The 22,945-nt window shown below is 43.3% G+C and overlaps 2 protein-coding genes and 1 long non-coding RNA gene across 8 annotated transcripts; 2 read left to right on the top strand and 1 right to left on the bottom strand.

Annotated features, from left to right (window-relative positions):
* Nucleotides 1–157: 157 nt before the first annotated feature.
* Nucleotides 158–5,543, top strand: SDHD (succinate dehydrogenase complex subunit D). Its single transcript, XM_083808635.1, has 4 exons — nucleotides 158–312; nucleotides 425–526; nucleotides 1,847–1,991; nucleotides 4,886–5,543. Exons 1-4 carry the CDS (start codon nucleotides 255–257, stop codon nucleotides 5,049–5,051), a joined length of 471 nt encoding a protein of 156 aa, XP_083664761.1. The 5' UTR covers nucleotides 158–254; the 3' UTR covers nucleotides 5,052–5,543.
* Nucleotides 5,544–6,761: 1,218 nt separating this feature from the next.
* On the top strand, nucleotides 6,762–7,528 carry LOC310885363. The gene is made up of 3 exons (XR_014574745.1): nucleotides 6,762–6,780; nucleotides 7,113–7,187; nucleotides 7,400–7,528. It is a non-coding gene; the product is annotated as an uncharacterized lncRNA (long non-coding RNA).
* IL18 (interleukin 18) lies at nucleotides 7,284–22,875 on the bottom strand. 6 transcript variants are annotated; one of them, XM_083808629.1, is made up of 6 exons: nucleotides 22,752–22,875; nucleotides 12,878–13,120; nucleotides 10,079–10,152; nucleotides 8,452–8,589; nucleotides 8,082–8,227; nucleotides 7,284–7,950 (listed from the first exon to the last, which is right to left on the bottom strand). In XM_083808629.1, the coding sequence occupies exons 3-6, from the start codon at nucleotides 10,143–10,145 to the stop codon at nucleotides 7,708–7,710; spliced, it is 594 nt and encodes a 197-aa protein (XP_083664755.1). In that variant the 5' UTR covers nucleotides 10,146–10,152; nucleotides 12,878–13,120; nucleotides 22,752–22,875; the 3' UTR covers nucleotides 7,284–7,707. The 6 variants fall into 6 exon arrangements, with proteins under 6 accessions (XP_083664755.1, XP_083664756.1, XP_083664754.1 ...); XM_083808630.1 differs by lacking the exon at nucleotides 22,752–22,875 and adding an exon at nucleotides 13,554–13,570; XM_083808628.1 differs by lacking the exon at nucleotides 22,752–22,875 and adding an exon at nucleotides 13,378–13,521.
* Between the last annotated feature and the right edge of the window lie 70 nt (nucleotides 22,876–22,945).

Raw genomic sequence — 22,945 nt, 5'->3', positions numbered from 1 at the left:
GAGAGACAGGGAGGGGGCTGGGGGCGAGATGGGACGGGGCCGCGGGGACCGGAGGGGCAGAGGCTGGGCCGGGCACGGCACCACACGAGCCCAGAGCCGTGCGGGTGCCCGCCGAGCCCCCGCCGAGCGGGGCCGGGCCCCGGGGAGCTCCGCACCGCCGCTGAGGGAGGCCGCGGAGGGCGGCGGCGGAACAGCGGGGGCCGCTCCCCTTCCGCTCCTTCCCGTTCCGGTGTCCTTGGGCTGCGAGAGGGAAGATGGCGGCGGCGGCGCTGCTGAGGGCTGGGCTGGGGGGGTCCCGCGGAGCCCGGGCGGGTGAGTGGCACGGCACGGCCCTGTCCTTGTCCCCTTGTCCCCTTGTCCCCGGCCTGTCCCGGCCCTGACCGCCGCCCCCCCACACACACACACCCCCCCCGTCTCTCCGCAGCTCTCCTCGCCAGGAGCCTCCTCCTCCGCCGCCCGGGGGTGCTGCCGGCCCTCGCCTCAGCCGCCGCTCCGGCCCGGGGGAGCCACGGCCAGCAGGGGCACGGTACGTCCCGGCGCGGTGGTGTCCGCGTGTCCGTGTGTCTGTCCGTGTGTCCGTCCGTGTGTCCGCCCGGGGGTGCCCCGCTCCCAGCCCCCTGCTGCTGCCCGACAGAGCGGCCGCGGGGCGCTGCGGGCGGTGTCGGAGCGGCAAAGCCGCTCCCTGAGGTCTTAACGCGGGTGTTACCGTGCTGAACGCCTCTTGACGCCCCCGGCACGGTTACCTAGCGGTGGATAGCAAGGGTGGAAGATTTAAGGCCGGCAGCGGGAGGCAGGGGGAGTGTTTCCGCGTGGCCCCGCCGAGGCTGCCCCGCTCCGCCCGCGGCACGGCGCTGAGAAGCGCGGCGAGGCCGAGGCTGCCGTGCTGCCGTTACAGCGCGACTTGGGAGTGCGAAGGGTGGAGAAACGTTGGGGAAAGCAGTGCCTTAACCACGGCTAGACGGCTTCCTTCCTTCTCGCTCAGGCTTTCAGACTAGACACGCTTCGTGCGCCTGCTGCGGAGCGTCCTTGGCCATGGGGTTCCCTAGGGCGGTTTATTAGTCCACACCCCAGATCCCTCCCGTGTTTTACTGCAGGTTCTTTCCTTTCTTTATCCTGTCACTTTGCTGTCCAGTTCGTTTTTATTTGCAAGAAGGAGCAAAAACATTTGGCTTCTGTTTTGAATATGCATGTGTGAGGCAAGCAGCCTGAGGGTATTGATTTCTGAAGGTAATTACACTCAGTCAATTCCGGATGTTTTTTTGCTTGGGCTGGTGCTGATCATTCTGGTTCAGGGTATCGCTTATGAAATTAGAGTTTTGGCTTCCTCCAGAACTGATTTTTTCCCCCTCCTTAACAGTATCCGCACGCTTCTAGAAAGCAAGAGTTAGTCACAGGGCTTCCTACCCAGCGTGTCCGTGCCTAGAGTCACCTGTTACACAGTCTGCATTGTACCCAGCTGAGCATCAGTGGAGGACTGAAGCCCTTTGGCCTCCAGGCTGCTTCTGGGTCACACACCACTGCGATGATCCCAGAATTTTACTCTGTGACTCGGGTCGTGAGGACCTGTGTTTGTTCTGACCTCACCCGTTGAGCTTCTGCTCCTTTTAATTTAAAGACACTGCTCTTCCTCAGTGGCAGCAAAGAGGAGTATTTAAAATAAACCTTCTAGGCACTGTAAAGTAGATATATTTTCTCTTCCAGTAATTCAGAGACGTCTTGCTCAGACGGAAGCGTAGTAGTCTGGTTGGAAAAAACAGGTCCTTGGGTGGCATCGATGGGAGGAGGCGTGTGTGAGGCTGCAGCACTCTGAGCAGGAATGTTGCACTCACAGTCCTTCTCCTTGCAGGCGGCTCCAAGGCTGCGTCCTTGCACTGGACAGGCGAGCGAGCTGTCAGTGTCCTCTTGCTGGGCCTCCTCCCCGCAGCCTACCTCTGCCCTGGACCAGCCGTGGACTATTCACTGGCTGCAGCCCTCACTCTCCACGGCCACTGGTAAGCTCAGTAGGTTCCTCAAAATTGTCAGTGAACTCTGATGGTCAGGACGGTTCTGAGCCTGAGGTCTTAAGGCAACACATGGCAGTAAGTCCACAGACTTCTTCCTGAGGAGTATAGAGCACCTGGAAAGTGCCAGCAAGCTCTCTGAGTTCTGGTGGCTGTCATGATCTTTAACAAGTCTCGTTGTACCTTGGTCTTTCTCTCTCACAATGTTCTGTACGTCAGAAGGCAGGACACACGTTGCTACTAAGCAGTCTGTAAACTCAACATTCTCTGGTGTTCTCCTGCACAATACGAAACCCGAAGTCCTGCCTTGGAGAACTGCCTTGGTACTAGCTGTGTAGAATCTTGGATGGTTTTGTCTTGTAGAAGAACTGATGTTTTATGAACAGAGGGAACAGGAACAGAGCAGATCTACATAAAACAACTTCTTCTTCTAAGGTTCTGTGCCGTGGGCTGCTTTGTCCATCGTAACGGTGATGAGATTCTGCCTAATGAAGAGTTCGTAACGAACACTGCAGTGAAGAAGCTGAGACCTTAGTCATTATTTTCTTGATTCTTGCAGAACAGGTGCTCGCTTACGTTCTGAAGTGCAGTTCTGCTTTGCTCTTTCATGTGAGTAGGCTGGCCTGGCCTTCTGTCCTTTACGAGTCTAGGAGTGGATCCAGCTGCGTGGTTGGCCCAACTGGCAGCAGTTACATTCTTGAGGTGACACTGCTCTGCAGTTCCTTGTGGCAGGGGTAAGGCAACTTCAATGGACTTAGAGGTGGCAGGTTTCTTAAATCTCAGTTTTGCCCTTAGGAAGTCGCAGCAGGGATTCTTGCACTTTCTGGCAGCTTCTTCCCAAAGCTCTCCAATCTAGCACAGAATTCATCAGAAATGTGGCTGTCCTTGAACTTGGTTGATGGAGCTCTTTCAAATATAAAACAGGTAAAGCAAATCCTGCCTGCTTTGGAGCACTTCTCTGCTTGCTGGGCCCGTGCATTTCAGTGCCGCGCTGAATGTGAACATGTGGCCAAGTTCCAGGCAGTGGGACAGGCTGTTGCAGGCCGATGTGTCGAAATGAGTTCCTGGAGTGACGCTTAGTGTTGATGCACACAGCTTTGATTCATCAGTGAGTGTCTTATCCAGCGTCAGGATTTTTCGTACTGGGAATCATTTGTAAGCGGCATGGGGATTCCCCTGTGAGAAAAATATCTTGCTGCTTTTGTGTAGCTCTGCAGTAGCTTTCAGCAGAGAGAATCCCTCCCCCACATCTTGCTTGTGTTGTTCCCTTTTTAAGCTGGGAAGTTGTTCCAGTACTAAACTCTTATTTTTGCAAAGTGTGGACGCAAAAATCTAAATCCTACACAGAGAAGTTCTCTAGTGCTTTCATATGTGTTCAATGCTAGAATATCTTTTAAAGAAAAAAGATGATTTGCTTGCCTTAAAAGTTTAGTTGATTGCCTGACAGATCAGATAAATCCTCTAATAGCTGATCAGAAACTACAGAGGAGTTTTTAATATATTTTTGAAGGGATTTCTTTCACCTTCTGCTGTGTTTTTCTATCAGAAATCTTGTTCTAAAATATCATTACACTTTGTCAAGACACCTGGGGCCATCTTGTACTGTTTTCACTGGCGTGTGATAAATATTTCTCTGCCCAGTGAAGCTGCTCTGTTTTGAACTAGGTCATGTGTCTACCACAGGCCAGCTGCTTCCCAGTAATTCCCTTCCTTGTTCTCAGGGCCACTTGTCTTTTCTCTTGAGGGCTTTGTGTGGTTTAATTAGTTTGTGGTCAAGTCACACAGTTATTTTCCTGAGAATTCTTAGCATGACTCAAGTTTATTTTGCTATGCAAAGTGAAGATCTATTGAAGGTCCTTTATCACCACTCCAGCTGAAGGACAGCCTGTGAATCCCATGCTGGGTATGCCTTGTCTGTTCTTAGAGCAGTCCATGGTGCAGGTGCTTGCACTTCTGACCTTACTCCACCATTCAGTGATAATTCAAGAATTAGTTGCCTTTCAGATAGCTTCTGCTTTCTGCTCCTCTTCCGTGTATCTAGGGCTTCTTTGCACCCCTTTTCTCACATTTGACATCATGAAGGTATCAGAGTCCCATCTGAGTGAAGCTGAGCTCTGTTCTCTTGGGGTAGAATCTGCTGCAGGACTTTGAAACTTGCCAGGCCACCAGCGTGGCTTAACTTGTGGGAGACAGGTCCTTCAGCTTCTTCACATTAGACCAAGGCGAAATTCTAGGAAGAAGATTGTTGCATTAAGTGTGCTTCTCTTTTTCACCAAGTTGCCATCTGTCATCACAGAAAGTAAATACAACTGCTTCTGGGAAGAGAACTACCGCAGCAGGGTGATAAGAGTCCTCTGTCTTCCTGTTGCTGAATGGTTTAAATCTGGACCACAGAGTTCAAGTAAAGTCTGACAGATGTAGGAAAAAAAACAGAGTATGCTAATCTCTATTTTCTAATCTCAATACACATCCTTGCGTCTTTTGTGCATTTGTGACAAGGGTTAGTCACAGAGTTTGGGCAAGAAATGCCCTTTGGTCTGTTTTGTTCAGTCCTTCAAAATCAGGTTAGCTGGAGGCAGATACCTATTGTTTGGAAGAGCTGTGCCCAGCACCTTCTTTCCTCAGTATTGTTAAGTAAACTCCGAGCCAGTATATCTGTATTTTAACAGAACATGTGAAATGTTTTTATATATTTTCACTACATGCATCTGCTTTTTGAGTGGGAACTAGACCTTTGGTAATAGTGGTTGATGATAGGTGGTGGAAAACCTGACAGGTTTGAGCCATTTTAGCAGTGCAGCCACAGTAGAACGCTTGCATAAACCAGGTGGATTTTCGTGAGGCATGCTCTTTCCTGATTTCAGCTTGTTGCTCTCATTCTTTAGGGGTCTTGGACAGGTTATAACTGACTACGTCCATGGAGAGACACCCATTAAAGTGGCCAATACAGGTCTGTACATTCTGTCAGCCGTGACCTTCGCTGGCCTCTGCTACTTTAACTATAACGACGTCGGTATCTGCAAGGCTGTTGCCATGCTGTGGAGCCTCTGAGATGTGACGGGTCCCTGACAAACACGATTGTTCATTGCTGCCTTTGCTTTACCATATTTTTACTGACGTGTTTGAGACGAGAAATGAAAAACCAAGAGTCCGTAGTATGTACATACTGCAGCCAGTTCATCATGCTTGTGATTTATTGCAAGAGCATTAAAAATCTTAGAAAGGAAGTAGAAGATACAAAGTGGATAATGTCCAGGTGAGAGTGTGTTGATTTAAGCTGCACTGCAAATTTGGAGTAATTAAGTACATCAAAGATGGAAAGTAAGCTGAAGATAACTTCCCTTGTAATGGCAACTTTCCATGAGTTGTTTTCTAAAATACAGTCTCCTGTTTTGTAAAGCAAACTTGGAAATTGAACTGTTATTTCTGACATCACAACTGAACTGTATGTGAGGCACTCCCTGTCATTCTTTTGATCCTGAGAGTTGATGTAGAAAAGGGAATACTTTTTTCTTAATCCATACAATAAAGAATTTACAGAAATTGCATGTGTTTCTGAATAATTTTTAATACTGCTATTTTTCTCTCCAGATCTTTTTTTCTAAAGTCACATTCAAATACTTATTCATGTTGCTATAGCTCTGCTTTATGTCATTTAGATGTTATAAAATAAATATTTTTATGAATATGTATTGTCCTTTTTCCTAAAGGGGTGACATACTCTTGACTTTATAGAAGAGTCATTTCCATAATAAAATAAAGCAATAACTGACTTAGACTTCTGCAGATTAATTTGAGGAGACATAAATAGTATATGGCTTTCAGAGTTTCCCTGCAACCCGTATGATCAGCTGCAGCATTTTTTGTTTTCTAAATAAACACAGCCACACTTTTTCCAGTGTGATTGAAAAGGGAAGGAATGTATACCCCGTATGTCATGGCTTGACTTGAGACTGAGCCAGCATTCTTTTCCATATCTTTAGGTTCCAGAGCATTTCAGGGGAAAAAATGAGACGACGGTTTTTAACTTTCTTCTCAGACTGCCGTAATAGTAAGGAGTGGTTGTTTCCACGTTCTGATGGTACTTTTGCGGTACTATTAATAGTAAGAGGAACAGAATTGTGTTACCATCAGTGTGGTTATGCAATAAACAGAATCGGTAAACTGCTGAATTTGACAAGATTTCCTGACTTGATTTTTGAATCTTTTGTTGAATCCATTGTTGGATAGTTCTGTAGAATCTGAGCAGTTATAGAAAGTGGTGGACATTTTCTCTTTTGAGACTGAACATACGCTGCATCTGTATGTGGTATTTGCTTAAGATACCTCGTGTGAGAAATGAGTTGTATCAGAGTTTTGGGAACGGAGTAGCCCAGACCAGCTATTGTAGGGGTTAGCAGCTCTGAGACCAGCTCGCTGAGTTTTTGAGGCCAGAATGGAAAGGTAAAAAGCACAGCTTTCTCCGAGTCTGATTGCCTCAGGTACTCCCGTAGCAGCTAGAGAGATGAAACCTTGGGGGCAGCATAGCATGAAAGCTGGTAGGCAGGGTTAGCACAGCACTTCCATGTCTCCACCTTCTATACTTTTTTAAAGACACTGACTTTAGTTTTTATACCAAAATTAGTGTCTTCTCCCTTCTGCAAGCTTGAGAATTTTCCTGTTTCATGACAGAAGCCTTCCTGTTTTCTCTGATTACTTCTGCCTGCATGGTAAATAACAGTTATACCCTCTTCTGCCTGGCAAGGTGATGACCGAGGACCCAGCTGCCACCCATGTTCAGGTAATCACTGCCTCCAGTTGGCTCAGAAGAGGAACAATGCCTGTCTCATACACAGAAGATGAGAATAATGTGTCATCAATTTCCTCAAGAGTGAATGTCCAAAGTATATTACACTAATCTTATTTTCATCAAATTCCTGTGTTTGCTGAACTGCCACCGTGAAATAGAGTTCACAGCTCACCCCCAACATGTGCTGCCTTGTATACTCAGAGTAAGGTTCCATGTGGAACCACATCTGCCTTTGTTGTTAATAGCATGTTAGATGTACAAATGTGTATGATCAATAATCTACAATTTACTATTAAATTTTAACCCCCCTTTTATTTTCTTAGTGGGCCCTCTGAAGACAAACGGCTTTATTAGAACTTGAATTGCGCAGGTTACCAGTTTTCTAATCAAAGACTCTGGTGAGTTTCCAGTAGAAACAGTCTGCTGTTTCTACTTCAGTTGAAAGTGAGAATGCCACCGTGTAACTGAAATCAGTGAAGACACTCGGGACATGATCATAGTTCAAAAAGACAACATGTTTATTTGGCCAGGTTCCTGGTCTGTGTAATAAACACGGGGGTTGTTTGTTATCTATTCTTATTTTTTTTAAGCTTTCTCTCTGTCCCCATAGTAGGTCTGCTTCACATATGAGACACCTACCTCACAAGCTGTTTGATCAACAAGCTCTGAAGACTTTAGGGATGAAACTATACAAGACCATAGAGGCACGCATATTTTTGTTCATTGTGTAATTCTCTTTGCTTCTGTCTTACTGGCATATTTCTTCTTTTCCCCAATAACATGCATTTATTTTCCTTTTGTAAGATGCTCATTTTTGTATTGCCTTATTCAAACTTATCAACCTGTTTTGCTTTAGATGAAGAATGAATTAGAGTTTTCTTTAAAAAGCCAAATTTTGTTTTAAGACTGTTTAAGTGATCACAGGTTGTGCCTTTCGTTATGACTTGTTAAAGTTATCTTTGTGGTTTCATCTACCTCATCTTCTCTTGGCAGTTTCTTTAAAATTAATTTTCTTAAGGAGTCTTCTTCCTCAAAGGCCAGGAACATCCCTCGTTCTAGTGAGTATTCAAACTTAAATGCCTTGGAGCTGTAAGATGTAAATGTCTTTTTGAAGAAGATGATGTTGCTTTCACCAGGAATGTCTTTGGGAACTTCTCCTTCCTGAGGAAAAAAGGGAACGGGGTCAGTCCTAGCACAAGACTCGAGCTGTTTTGTGTCAGCTCACGTATGTTTCAATGCTTAATGTTGCCTACCACTCACATACACATAGGGTATGAAAAGCAGATACGTACCCTAAATCGAACTATCATTTTCCCATGTTCTTCCTCACAACACATGTAGTAGCTTTTATCTTCTACCTGGACGCTGAACGCAACAGGCATCCCTGCTGAAGGGGTGGTAGTTTTGTAACAGTGCATGTAGAAGTTCATTCCGCTGCCTAAATATAGATGTTTTGAAACTATTAATAGCCTGCTTAGAAGAGAGCTGCAAAAACTTAGCCATAAGTATGTCATACCTCTCTTATCTGAATTTTATTCTTATAGATGAAATCTAAGTCTTTACTCTCGGTTTCACTATTTAGACTCAGTGATTACTAAGAACAAAAGCCCATCTAGAATAAAGAAACAGTACAATGGTTGTAAGACATGAAAAATAGCGTACCAGATTTCATCTCCTGATCTGTTACATCTTCAAAAGCTGCCAGGTTTAGATCTGGCTGGACCACAAGCACCTGGCTATTTACATTCCGAAGGAAGCGATGGAGGGTTTTTTCCTTAGAGAAGGCATCACATTCCAGCTCTGCATAAATATTAAGCAAAGGGGAATAAACTAATCTGCTTAGATCTTAACAGGTCACTACAGGTTTAATTTAAGATAGCATGCAAAATTAAAGATAGCATGCACAGTAAATTCTTAGAATAGCAATCTCAAACGGAGCAGAAGCTGTCTCGTTCTTTCCACCTCTACCTCAGCGATCCAGGCACGATAGAAGGATTTCCCAAAATACAAGGAGTCTGGAGAACAAGTGAGAGAAGCTACAAATTCTGTTAATGCAAGTACAGAAGCGACAGTTCTCTCTTCTGCCCAACAGTATAATTGCACGAAAAGCTCCCTGTGTTAGGGAAGCACTGTCTTGTTCCTTCAGGAGAAATAAAGCAACATCAACTGTAGAAAGAAGTGAGCTGTAGCTCTCTTTTTTAGAGTAGTCATTAATCAGTTTGAAAACTTGTTCTCAGGCACACAAAGCTTCTGAGTGTTAGTACACCTGAGCAGGTTAGTTTAGATACAATTGATTATGAAGTAATAAATGATGAGCTTTCAGCTTACCATCATCGTCTTGGTTCCAAGTGAGCAATTAAAAAAAAAAAGAAAAAAAAAAAGAAAAGTCAATCTCTGCCCTACAGAATAAACCGATTTCTAACTGATTTTGTACTTTAAGACTGGAAAACCTTCAGCCAGTCAGTCACCTGTGCATTTCCAACTGTACTCCCCAGTATCCCTAACCCACCAAACTGAGCTGTTCTCGCTTCATAGTGTTTCATTTGTGAGCATAACAAGCTCAACAGAATGGTGAGGCCAACTGTCGTTTGAGAAGTGAAGGTACCACCAAACCAAGAAGCATGCAAAATGTTTTCGGGTTAATTCAGTTTAAACCTACATTCAAGTAATAAATGGCATGCAAAATTCTGCATTCATCAGCACCTTTGTTCCAAGTGAGCAATTTCATTTCAGATTGCTTCCAAAGAAGAGGCCATTTTCGGACTGTAAGGCTGGAAGTTATTCAGTTATTCCAATTCCACCCACACGCCGAAAATCCTTCCAAGTTTCCTTTACCGGAATATTTTATATGAAGCAGTAACGATTTCACTGGCTCAGATACTTTGGCTACAATACTTCAAGCTGAGGCTTAGGGGAAAATTACTTGAAAGCAGAGTGATAAAGGAGTTGTTTTTCATCGGTGTTCAAACAGAGAAAATCAGTGAAAGCTTACGGTGTTCAGCAACAGTATGGTACTGACCTGTTTGTTACTACACTGGGACAGCCGTTACAAACTCAGATACTTTTTGCACTGAGCAGCCTGGCTGCATAATCTAAGAACAATAATTCTACTAAAGGGGTGGGAGTGGTACGAGCTTTGAGGATTGCTTAGGTGGTATGGGGGGGTTACAAACAGGCCCACAGAAGCAGGGATGCCTGCCCAAGGAAAGGATTGAATTGCTTAGCATCTTTGATCTTCTGTGCAGGTACCAGAAACACCGTGTCTCTTTAAGCAGGGGGTAATCATTACCAGCAAAATAGAGGCAGAGGTTTTCTCCAAGCTGTACTGCACACACAACCATCAGTTCACAGCTCATCTTCACCCTGCCAAAAAACACATGGACAGAACTCAGGGTTAAGAACAATGCTTACTTTGTGCGGTGAGGGAGTTCTTGGGCGAGTTTGCCCCTAGTGCACAGTACCACATTAGTGACAGCGTCTGGAAAAATAGTTTTTGAAGGACATTTGGTCTCCTTCTCTGTTGCCTTTTGCCATTATTTAGAATTACGTACAGCATCCTGAAAGTTCTTTTATTTTATAAAACTTTCCATTGACTTATGTGATGTTACACAAAAAAATCTGGTCCAGAGTACATTTCACTAAATAAATAATAGTTCCATATATATAACGTTATAAGAACTCATTTTCTGTTTCTGTGGGAATGCTAATTAAGTAGCTCCATAAACATATTTCATTAAATTAGTCCTGTTCTCTTTGGCCTGCAAAAATTTTCTTGCTGTCATGTGGCCGTTTCTTTTCCTATTTCTCATTTTTCAGTAAGGAAATGACTTTGAATGGTGACCAAGAACTTGCAGAATGCCCAAAACTTATTCCTGCTTCGACTGCCCCCTAGAACAGCCTGTATCTTTCCATTAGCTATAAAGACAGCCCAAAGAGTCTAAACTTTTTGCTGAAATTAGCTATTTAAGTGCATCTTGAGCTGGACTTGTACAGGTGCCTAGAGAAGCAGAGATGCATTCTATTTTGCAGTAGTGCAGATGTACTTATGGCATTTTAACCTGATTTTTACCAAGGCCAAATTCTGAGCTTGATTGCACAGCTATTCTCTTTTAAGACTGACACAGAGCAAAGTGAAGACGAAAAGGTATGCTTGCATTCAGAAAAAAACACCTGTCATTCACCAAAAACCTGAACTAATCATTAAAGTCCAGCCAGCTTCTGCACCTGGGAGGTTCCGCTCCCTGTTCTGCACACTTCGGGCTTGCACTGTCAAGACACAACCCCCTCCAGGAACTCCAGAAAAATAATTCGTTTTTGCTTTGTTCTTGTCCTTGACCTCCTGCCAGTAACAGCCAGCCAGACGTTATGTTCTTTAACTTTTTGACAGAGTGACTGAGAGCCGTTAGTGCGTAAAACAGCACGGCGATGGTCATAAATTTGCTCTACCCCTTCCACACTTACCTATGACTGCACTCACCCCTTTTCTTCTATCTAAAAGTTTCCAACTGTGCTGACAGAAAAGAGATACACCTAAACAGACTGTATTGCTTCACAGAGCACAGACACTTCCATGTCTTAATTCCAGCAGTGCACCAGGAGAAAAAAATCGAAAATAAGTGTGACCTGGAGTCACCTGATTGGGACTGTAAAGTCAAGCATTTCAGAAATTCTTCTGCTCTATTCTAGGGCTATTGGAAGCAATAATTCTAAGAAATAAACGCTAGAATGCATTTATTTAAATAAATAAATAAATAAAGATAATATCCTCTTCAAAATTAAAACAGCATCTACTACCCTTAAAGGAAAGGTTAAAAAGAGGTTATAGACAGCAGAGGAAGATACGACATCCTTTCACTTCTCTGGCAGTATAGTTTTAAAATGTCCTCTTCTATGCCACTGAATTTTGTGAAATGCAGGTTGCCACTTTCCTTCCTGTTTCGTTTTGGTCTGCATCTTAGGAAAATGAGCAAGAGATTTACTAAAAGGCTTTTTCGCTTTCAGAAAATAAGCGGCTCCCTTTGCTATCTGCAAGATCTGATTTGCTTGGCTTTGTGATAGGCGCCCAATGTTTGGCCAGCTGCACCCAGCAACATGCACAGTGACGTTCAGCAGCACAGCCTCTAACCGTCAGGAGCCCAGCGTCTGCAAGTCTTCAGCTGGAGCTGCGTGTCTCGCTGTGCACTATGCAGGGGAGAAGAGAGTCACAGCAGAGTGCACAGAATGCACATGGTTTTTCTAAGTAGCCTGGAACATGAAGGGCTCCATTCAAACCTACCAGTTCCCGTCCAGGCATTTTTTCCCTTGTTCTAGCTGCCGGAGTGACAAATGTAGCATTAAACCTGGGCAAACAATGGGAAGAACCGGCTCTTGCACCAACGTTTTATTGTGCAGTCAGAGCATCTGGCTTACTTCCAAGGCTCCTTTTCGCAACTTAGAAACAAAATTATAAAGCAAATATACTTGAGCAACTTAGTCAGCCTTAGGGATTGGTGGGGAGGAATCACGGTGACTTCCTTGTCCCTCCACAAAAAGCACGTTAAGGAATGTATTTGGGAGCCATTCTTCCCCTCATTTTTGTAGCCTATATAGTGCTAGCTGGTCGGGGTGGAAGAGACAGCCAGGTTCATGGCAGAGGACTGCATCCTCCTTTCCACACACGCACAACCAAGCCTTTGAAACGAAATACCACGCCACCAGCCAGCACGAGCCTCACGTAGCCAAGCGAGCCAAGAAGTCAAGGACTATTATCCTAAAGCAGTGGGGAAAGCGTAAGCGGGATTTATGGATAAAGGACTAAAGATGGCCCTCGTTTTGGCGGGTAAACCCAGCACGGGGACTCCCTGCCGAGCGGAGGGTGCAGGTCGGATCCCTGCTCACCCAGCACGGCCGAGGGGAGCAGAGGCAGGGGCAGGAGGGGCAGGGGCAGGGGCAGGAGGGGCAGGGGCAGAAGGAGCAGGGGCAGGAGGGGCAGGGGCAGGAGGGGCAGGGGCAGGAGGGATCAGGAGGACAGCAGCCATCCCCCGGATCTCGGGGTGCCCCACTCCCACGAGGCACCCACCGCCCCTTCCCCGGGCGGCAGCGCCCTTACCTCGGTGCTGGCTGCGGGGGAGCCGTGCGGAGGGGCTGCGGGACCCCCAGGGGAGCCGAGCCCTCGACCCCCGGGTCCAGGCGTGTCCGCGGGGGGCTGGAGCAGAGCCGGGAGCGCTGCCGGGGCTCGGGGCTGGCCGCGCTCCGTCCCGAGGCTCCTGGTGACAGCGGGAGGGGATTTTAGGGCGGGGGGCTCCGTTCCCGGGGCGTTTGTGCGCGTCGGCATGTAGGGGTGGCACTTCCCCTAAGAAGAAAGCCAATCACGCAAATTCGAGGTTACGAAGGAAACTTTTTTTTTTTTTTCTCTCTCTCTCTCTCTCTGTCTCTCTCTCTCGTCCCTCCACCTCACGCCGATGCTGTCAGAGGAGGGCTCGTTCCCACGGCAGCAAGTTGCCCTCCCCAGGCTCCCCAGGCACGATGCCGGCAGCACGCAGCCCTTCCTTCCCCCTCCGCACACTTGCCCCTAAAACGCTGACTGCTGTGGGGAAACCAGTCTCGGACCTAAGGCATGCTGCATGCCTCGGGCTCTTTAGTAAAGCAGCAGCAAGAAATACATCGCAGCTGTCTGCTGAGTCCTCCCTCCGATCACCCCCCGTAGATGTGTAACTACAGGGGAGAAATATTGGCAGGGGAGAAATATTCCCATCCTTAAGGGAAAAGGAAAGCCAGAAACATACAGCTGATAGTTAAAAACAGGTGAATCAGTAGCTCCTCATTTGCACCAGCACGTAAATTGCTTCGCAAGGGCTTGTTAATCGCAAATAAATAAATTGGTGCTGGCTGGAAGGGCTCTTCCAGCTGGCCCAGCCGCAGCCGGGCTGTTTCGCAGGGGGTGCGGCTGCCCTGGGGGCGGCGGGGGGGTGCGCAGCGCGGCGGGAGCTGCGGTACCTACAGCGGCAAGCACCGCGCGGCGACAGGACGTAGAGGCAGGAAAACGAAGCCGGGATTGAATAATTCGCCAGCGTTTTGCATAGTTTGTAGAATTCAATACAAGTTTTAGTACTGGGCTGTGGGAAGGAAAAATAAAGCGAAGCGGTAGAGCAGACCGCAAGGCAAGCGATGTCGTTGTTCCCCTGTCCCCGTGCCCGTCTGTTAGCGGGGCAGCTGCACCCGTCTGTAGGCGACGTGTTCCTGGCTATACCCTAAACCGAGGGAGATGTTTCTGAGGCCAAAGGGGGATCTTTCAATGTTCCTTTTGAGCTAATAATCCTGAAATATAAGTACTGTCCATTTTACTAATAACGACGGATCTTGTCTGCTCCGCTCACAGGGAGCAGCGTACCTCACAAACACGCTGAGGCGAAACCCGCGTGCTAGCTGCAGAAATGTATTGCTTCTTTGAAACTGTTGAAAGGAACCAGTGCAATTGATTTAGAATAAATTATGAAAAGCAGAGGAATGCAGGTGTTGCAGCGTATTTCTCCGGAGGCAAAATTTTTCTTTGCCTAGTCACTAGAATATACTTTCCACAGAGTAAAACTTCATGTTTCAGGCAGATAAAAATAATTTTTTGGTAGCTACTGCTTTCCGATAATAACTGTAAATATTTATAGGCACTCAATTACACTAAATTCAAATCAGAGAGCAATATTATATTATCCTCTTCCATTTTCTTGTTTTGTTATAAGGCATTCACAGTGTGTGTTGTTCACCTTAACCCATACCAAAGAGATCTCCAGATTTGATTTAAACAATTAGATCTAGATTATTTCAATATATAACAGCTGTAAATCTATCATTTCTCTTGGTACTCTGCTTGAATGGTTGGTTCTTGCAGTAATACACACACGTCTTTTAAAATATAACTGATTTCTGCTTCTGATTGTTGGTTCCTGTACGTTTTCCCGATAGCTATTATGTAACAGATAGTTCCTTCCTCTGAAGTTATAAAGTACGATCAAATTGACTCTTGGTTTCTTTCAATGAAAATAAAAAGTTTCAGTTCTTTAAGTATCTACCTCTGAATAATTTTCTTTTGGCTTAAAATAATACTCACGAATCTCGTCTTCCTTCTATTGACTTTTAACTGATTTTTAATGATTCAGAAACCAGAGCTTTTTTTCAGGAAAGCCCCCCATTTGGGTGATACTGCTTGTGCCTCTCTTTCCCAGATACCTAACTTTTTGTTTCATTAACGTATATATAAAATTAATGTTGTAATCATTATTTATTCTTTTGCATTTTTTCATTATTAAGTTTAAATTTACATGCAGATCACTAGTGAAACACTAAATAATATTGTACTTGGTACAGAAGGTTGTGCAAAAGCACCAAAAAAACGGTGCCAGTCAGTCAATATTGTTAATTTTGTATTAACCAAAATTGGTCTTTTGTTTCAACCTTTCAGATTGTAAAAATTCAGTTAGGTCATTTAGCAAATTGGAGTTTTTTTTCCTCTTAGTCTTTACATATATGTATTTTTAAGGACTAGGGTCTAACTCATAACAATCGTTTTTATTTTAAGCTTTCATTTCTCCTGCTATTTTAATATCTCTAATTTTAAGGGAACTGGAACTACTTTTATAGTAATTGCTTAGATTTCTTTTCTTTCTTTTTTTTTTTTGTCTGACCTCTTTCCATAGACTGTCACATCCATAAGATACTGAAAGTGGTTAAAAAAACCAAAAACACATAGTTCACTTATTTTAAGTCAGGTGGTCTGTTAATAGAAATGTTAATATATTAATGACAACTTAATATTTAATTAACATATTTATTTTGTATCTATTTTATAATGTTAGATAGCATTCTTCAACATTTTCGGAGAGTTTCACAAAGTGGGCCATGACAGTGAATTGAATATTGCTTCTATTTTGAGGAAGTGCTTAGTTCTTGTTCTTTCAGCAGTTTCACTTCTTACCCCGAGTTCTGACTTTCAGAGGATATATGGATAAAACGTGTAAGGTTAAGATCTGTTCTCTTAACCAGAAACGAAAGATGTATGAAAAGTCCCCTGTACTCCAACGTAACTTCACATTTTGTGACTATTTTCTTGGTTGTAGCTCATTGACCTGAGCTTTAGGAAGGCAGTAGCAGAATGGTGTTGAACATTTTGGGCTAAGAACATGAGGTGTAATGCTGAAGAAGATTTCCCGGATCGTGGTGGCCAGCCTCTTGCTGCTGTAAACCAGCCACCTCACAGCACCATCTGACTCAGACGCTTCCTAATGAAACCGTGCATAGTTTACCTACAGTGTAAGGAAAATGCAATGTTTCTTTCCATTTTCTAGAAAAGACTCGTTTGTCTTGGAAGTAGTCTAGTCTTATAAGTCTGATGTAATCGCTCAGATTTACGCGTTTGCGGGTTCTTCCAAATTTTTGAAGTGGGTCCATCTGGCCTAGTCACCCGCAAGCGGCCCCTGCTTCAGACTGCCATGCCACCTGTGACAGACAAAGCCAGCACCGTCCCAGTGCCTGGCACAACCACCCGGTGCCTACAGGTGAGCCCAGGGGATAACCCAGGCGTGTGGCCGGGCTGTGACACCCCTCCCTCGGCCACCTGAGCCGGTGGCACGGCTTCTTCTCGCCTGAGGAGCCAGCCCCCCTTCTCCTCCTCTCAGCCGCCGCCATTTCGCGACGGCCGTTAAGGGCCGCCAACGGCCGCCAGGCCCCTGAGCCGCCCTGAGGGGAGCTCGGGGGCGGGGGGGGGGGGCGGCAACTCCCTGACGAAGCCCCCGCTGCCCGCCCCGGGACGCGGAGCCCTCTCAGGGCTGTAGTCGGGGTGCTGTTTGTAAAGTGGTCGCAGTGGTGTTGGTCACGCATTTGTCAGGTGTCTGTGCAGGTTTATTTCCCAGTCACGCCCAGTAACTGCTCGCAAAATCTGAACGTTGTACTTTTTTTTTTTTTTTCCTTCTAATCAGGTAACAATGACAAGCAACACACAAAAATCTGATGAAAATAGAAGTAAGCGTAAAAAAGAGATGGAGGTGAGCAATTCTGTGTGAGGAAGGGTCTCTCCCTTGCAGCCCCAGTGGGGGATGAGCTCACTGGAAATGGGGATGTTCAGCCTACAGAAGAGAAGGCTCCCGGGTGACCTCGTTGCAGCTTTTCAGTACTTAAAGGGGGCTTAAAAAAAGATGAAGAGCTACTCTTTGCTCAATCAGATAATGACAGGATGAGGGGGAATGGTTTTAAACTCAAAGAGGGGAGATTTAGATTACATGTTAGGAGGAAATTCTTCACTCAGAGGGTGGTGAGGCACTGGAACAGGTTGCCCAGAGGGGTTGTGGATGCCCTATCCCTGGAGGTGTTCAAGGCCAGGCTGGATGAGGCCCGGGGCAACCTGATCTAGTGGGCGGTGTCCCTGAAAATGGCAGGGTGGTTGGAACTAGATGATATCTGAGGTCCCTTCCAACCCAGTTCATTCTATGATTCAGTGGAGCGCGGCACGTTGCGGCTGCTGCTCTGGTGTTGCTGCGAGTTCCTGTCACAGAGAGGGGCAGAGAGCCCCATGGCTCTCCGCGGTCCCTCACACAAGGTGCTCTGTCCTCTCTGCTGACAGGGGAACAAGGATGACTTCTGTGAGGAGCCTGCAAGACTTCTCCGACTCTTTTAAGATCAACAAAATGGGGTGTGCACTGCAACATGGTTATGCAGGGCCCCTGAGTGAACTGCTGAAGTGCACCAGCTTTTACTGATAGAGGCAAAAATCTTAGCATTTCCCAGCCACTCCCCTAGTGCGGTCATGCCGTGCCTGCTCCTAACAGAGGGTGTTGGCACAGGTGCCAGCACTTGGCTTTCTGTGAAAATGATTGAGATCTTTTTGAAACTTTTTGCTATTTTCAATTAAATTTGATTTGTGCTGAGCACATTTCAAGTCCTAGAATCTGTATTTTTATTTATTTATTTATTTATTTGATTTACTAGAATGAAGCTACAGAGAATCCTCAGTTGTCCTCCACTGACAAAACAGACGTGTCTTTTTCTGAGGGATCACAGTCCCTCTACAAACCTGAACCACTGGAAGAGGTTTTAAATGGTGATGTATTAAATATACTGAAAGTAACTACTGAATTAATTAATGGGATGTTGAGATGAAGATTCATTCAACTGTTAAAATAAAATTACTTTTTCCTTTTAACAGAGATGAACAAAGAAATTAAGAACTTGTTATCAAAATATGCCCACATTTTAAGGCAAGTTAACTTTGTCCTATTTATACAGCACTTCTTTCTAACTTTTCTTGGTATGATTGATTACGGTGGCTGTATTTAAAAACAAATGCTGAAAATTATAAACCATAGATCTTGAAATAAAAGTGCTTTTCTCTGTTACAATAGAGAACAGAGAAATAAATTGGTCAGAAACTGATTATTGGTAGACAGCACACTTAAGTAAAGCATAAAAGCAGTTGTGAGTAGTGAGAAAGTTACTGGCTATAGTATTGATTTTAACATCAGTTGTGGGTCGTTTTTATTTTGTTTTGTTTTCAATTAAGTGAGAGAGCAGCAATGGATGCTTCTTATGTCCAAGAACTTGATGGAATCTTGAAAGAAGCAAGGACCCTAGAAAACCACTTAAAACAGAAAAGGGAGAGTCTGAAACAGAGATTCACTGTGATTGCAAATACTCTGCAAAGCTGAATGGAGTCTGTTAGACTGCAGAAATACAGAGCAAAACCTTTGTAAAAACCATGGTGAATGTGATGATGAATGTTTCATAAATATCTTCTGTAAGTATTTCTAATTCAGGAAACTTTCAACAATTTAAACAGCATCTTATTTTTTAAATAAGTAAGCATATGCAATATATAGGGTAGTGACAGTAAACATAGCACTAAATATCCCTTTTAAATCCTACCACTCCAAGGGATTCTACAGATTAGAACATCTTTTCTTGTTGACCCATTGTGTAGGCTGTCCCTGTACTTCCATTCTTAGAAAACTAAATTTTGATGCTAAAATTGTAGTAGAATGTATCTGAAATTTTATTTTTATTTTTGTCTCTGAGCATAAATAGATTGAAGAGATCAGCTTAGAAACAGGAGAGTTCTATTAAGAGTATTACTTTGGGAAATGTATAAAGAAGTATAAAGTCTTAATTTGAATATATATTTCAATACCTACAGCTTTTCAAATGAAAAAAGGCCATTTTAATATAATCATAAAAGCGTATAATCAAAACTTTGCTGGTAATATCAATAAATGAAAGATAATGTTACCTCTATCTTGAATTACACAGTTCTTTTATTACTGTTATTATTTTGATACATCAATACTGTTTGCTGTATATCCAGTTTATTTAAGGGTGATTATAGAGGTTTTGAGCAATTTGTCTTTTCATTCAGTTAAAAGATGAAACATAAAATATATAAAGCATTATTTGTACTAATTGTGAGGCCAGTGTAATAAAGAAAAGTGCTAGATAATCCTGTTGCTAGCATAAGATAGATAAATATCTCTTTCTCTTAGTGCTGTGTGTTAATTTTCTCTTTAAATCTTTTCGGACTTAAAAGGCGGAAAGGAAGGTAGATACAAGTCCCGATTGAATGTGATGTCTGTCAAGCTAATACTAATAATCAAATTAAAACAAATGAGAGAAACTGGACACCTAGGAAGAGATTTTCCAAGGTATCTAAAGATGCAGATATGGACTTAGTAGGATTTTCGAAGTGCCTATGCATGTAAGCACCTTACACGCTTAGGAATTTCTTAAAATCCCATAAGATGACTATCTGCATATTTAGCATCTAAAGACTTTTAAAAATCTCACCACTAGTATACATCATATTTTACTAGACTGGTAGTTTTGTAATCGGTCTCTGCAATTCTGTTTAAATGCAAGAAAGTGGGAGAAAAAAATAAGTTTTTGGAAGGTAAATTTTCTAGAATATTGTACTCGGTGTCTCTAGAATAATTGATTATCTAAACAAAAATTATTAAAGGTGGAGTTTAAAATTGTCATCTGTGAAGTGTTTGAATTTGAAAATCTACCTGAAGTAACTTTTATATAAGCATTTAAATAAAATTATTGCAACTTTCATGACTGTTAAATATCTGTCTGTTTTGTCAAATTCAAAAGAGGCTTGCTGCGTTTTATCTGTTTGTGCTTAGGAAAATTGTGCAACTTTTTTAGATCAGCTGGATTCAGATCATTAGATTTAGTTTACATGGCTAATATATATAAGCTGTAAAGCTCTAGTATCAAGTATTAATAAGATGCACAACTCAAAAGTCCCGTTGGATCACATAGTGCAAGTTTGTTCCCTTAGGGGTTCAAAAGAGCACAGATATGTACTGTTACTCTTGTAGTGGTCTGCTCCATTTAAAAACTTCATAAAATCCAATAAAACTAGTCAATCTGCACCTCTTAGAATGGAGAACTGCTTAAATCTGACATTCAAGTGCAGTTAAATTCAATGTACCTCTCTCAAAGATGACTTGCTTTTTCTACGGTGACTTCTACAATTGGTTTTCATTAAGTTACACTGCTTGTTTGTAATGTGGTATAATTTGTGGTGGGATTTCTGTCGTAGTAAAAGGATTTTAGAGTCTGAAGAGACATTAAAAGTAAATTCGCTAGGCATGGCTACAGTAGACTAGGTGAACTTGTGAACAGTGTGACTATGCTTATTAAAAGGCAGTCATTCAAAGCTTTGTATGATTTTGAAACTGACGTTTTTAAAACTAATTACTGAATTGCTATGAGCAACAAAACTTGTTTTTTGCTGCACAAATCTATGTAAGAATATATAAAAAGAACCACTAACCAAGTAAAATAAATAAAATATGTAGTTTTATAGAGTTCTAGCTTGAAATGGTAAATTCAGGAAGCTTGATGTATCCATTCAAAAGAAATCTCTCTTCTCTTTTGAAGCTGAAATATTTCAGCAGTGGAAATAGCCACTTACTGCTTGCTTTTGTATATAATTCTCTTCCTGTTTAAAAGGGATTCTTTTATAATTACTTTAAAAATATAAACAAGGTTTTTTGCCCTCCCGTGTGCCATTCAATATCTGTTTATATGGGAATACTCATACATGGTTTATCTTCTTCTAAACCATTACAAAATATAATTTTGGTGTTTTCCTGTTTGCCTACATTGATAGTGATGTTTCTGCGCTTATTGTTTCTCTGGGGTATTTCAGTATTTATTGGGAGAAAAAACAAAGTTTTCTTACTCTCATCTTCTGAAATGAAGCTAAAAGTTCATTTTGTCTCTGAGGAATGAGCTTCATATGGAGTCCTCCTGGCACCTCTCCCATCACTATCCGCTTTCCAGTTTTACTGAAGGAGGTTTGAACTGAAAATTAATTGGCTTTAAAGCTGCCAAATCTGATCAGCAAAGCTCAGCTGGTAACTACGTTTTCTTTAAGCTTCTCCCCCTGTTGTTTAAGCTGCAGTGCCTTAGTAAATTACCAAGAAGGTCTAAGATGACAGATCAGTAACAGAATATAAATGGATTTTCTAGAAATTGTGGAAGCATCTGAGGCAAAGTTCTGACTCTCTTGAAGTCATGGGGATTTTCGACGGTGATTCTCTTGCATTTCTGAGCTTGCTGTGAGTACCTTCAGAATCCAGAAATTGTAAGTGATGAAAAACTAGTATTCAGTTTACCTTGTTGCTCTGCTATTATCTAGAAGCTGAAATGGAGAACAACAAATAATGCAGATGTGGCTGAGGTATTCAGGGATGAATCATCTTTACCCAGGAAAGGTTATTTTTGACTTTTCACTTAAAATGAAACTGCCTTGAAACAGCATAGATGTAGGTACCTGGATCATAATAGAAAAATACAAGATTGAATAGGTAATAGATGTATTTAAGGCATATGAAATTCAGCGTAGAACATGTAGAAAATTCAATTTTGCTAATCTAAAAAACCTCTAGATTTTTCTTTGAATTGTCTTTGAAAACCTGATGAAGGCAGTACTAGGAAAGACCAGAGTCTCTTACATTATCAGGGTGAATAGCTGGAAAAATGAGGACAAAGAATCAGAGATCGATCTGTCCAACTCTCATCCTGTGGAGATTCTGTACCAAATTTCTTAATCACTTCAAAAGCAGCAGTCCATAAAAACAAACAAACACTTTGATTGGAGTAGCAAACTTAATAGATATAGAAAAATGATAGGTGGGGTATACCTTGATATAAGGTAACTGCCGGTGTTGTGCATGATATATATGTATAGATAAGAACAGTCAGCAAGTAGGGGCTATATGAATCAGCTAAAAAGTCAATCAAAGGAATTATTCTCACTTTTCCTGAAAGTTCAGTTTAGCTGGCATCCTAAAGGGATCTGCTTCTAACCTGGCCTATTCCATATTATCCTGAATGATTTAGAAGGATGACATTAGAGAATACAGTTAATTTTCAAGTGTCAGCAAGCTATGCAGGGTTGCAGATGCTATCGGTAATGTACATTGAAAATTCACTGTCATCTCAATCAGATGGAGGACTGACATGAAATCAAGATCAATTAAAAAAAATAAAAAAAGGGGGGAGAAAAACACTAAGCTTAGCAAGGGGGATTGTGTGCTACTTACAAAGCAGAGCACTGGCTATAGTCAGTATGATGTGTGGGGAAAAAGAAGCTGAGATGTGTTAACTAAAGTTAGCGGATAAGACAAAAGCATAGTTCTGCCTTACTCCGTGCTGGTTAGCTCTTACCTGGAGAATTAAAAACAGCGGGCAGTCCAGAGTGGGAAACAGGAATAATAAAGGACAAAGAAAGCGTGATCTGTTAGGAAAGGCTGGAGTTAAATTTAGAGAAAGCAGAAAACGGGAAGGCATGATAGCATAAGTTATAAAAAGGACAGTAATCAGGTGTTTGCTGTGTCTTGTAGAAAGGACGAGAAGAAATCAGCTTAATTTGCAACAGAAGATTTAGGATGAGTAATAATCTGTCCCATCTTAAGGACAGTGGGATGGGTTACCTTGAGTGCTGCGTATGCTGCCTCGCTCTCCACCGAGGGACAGCTTCTGGGAGCCACTTGATAAAAAGAAACAGCCACAGTCATCGCAGTGCATGTGCCAAATGGTCGCCACTTGCTCCCTGCGTCCCCAGGGCAAGGGGAGAGGCTCCCCCCTGGTGTGACACCGCAGGCCGTGCCCCCCGCCGGGAGATGCT

This window comes from Anser anser, assembly GCF_964211835.1.
Source record: "Anser anser genome assembly, chromosome: 22".
NCBI classification, from domain to species: domain Eukaryota; kingdom Metazoa; phylum Chordata; class Aves; order Anseriformes; family Anatidae; genus Anser; species Anser anser.
This window is presented reverse-complemented; position numbering and strand designations above follow the sequence as displayed.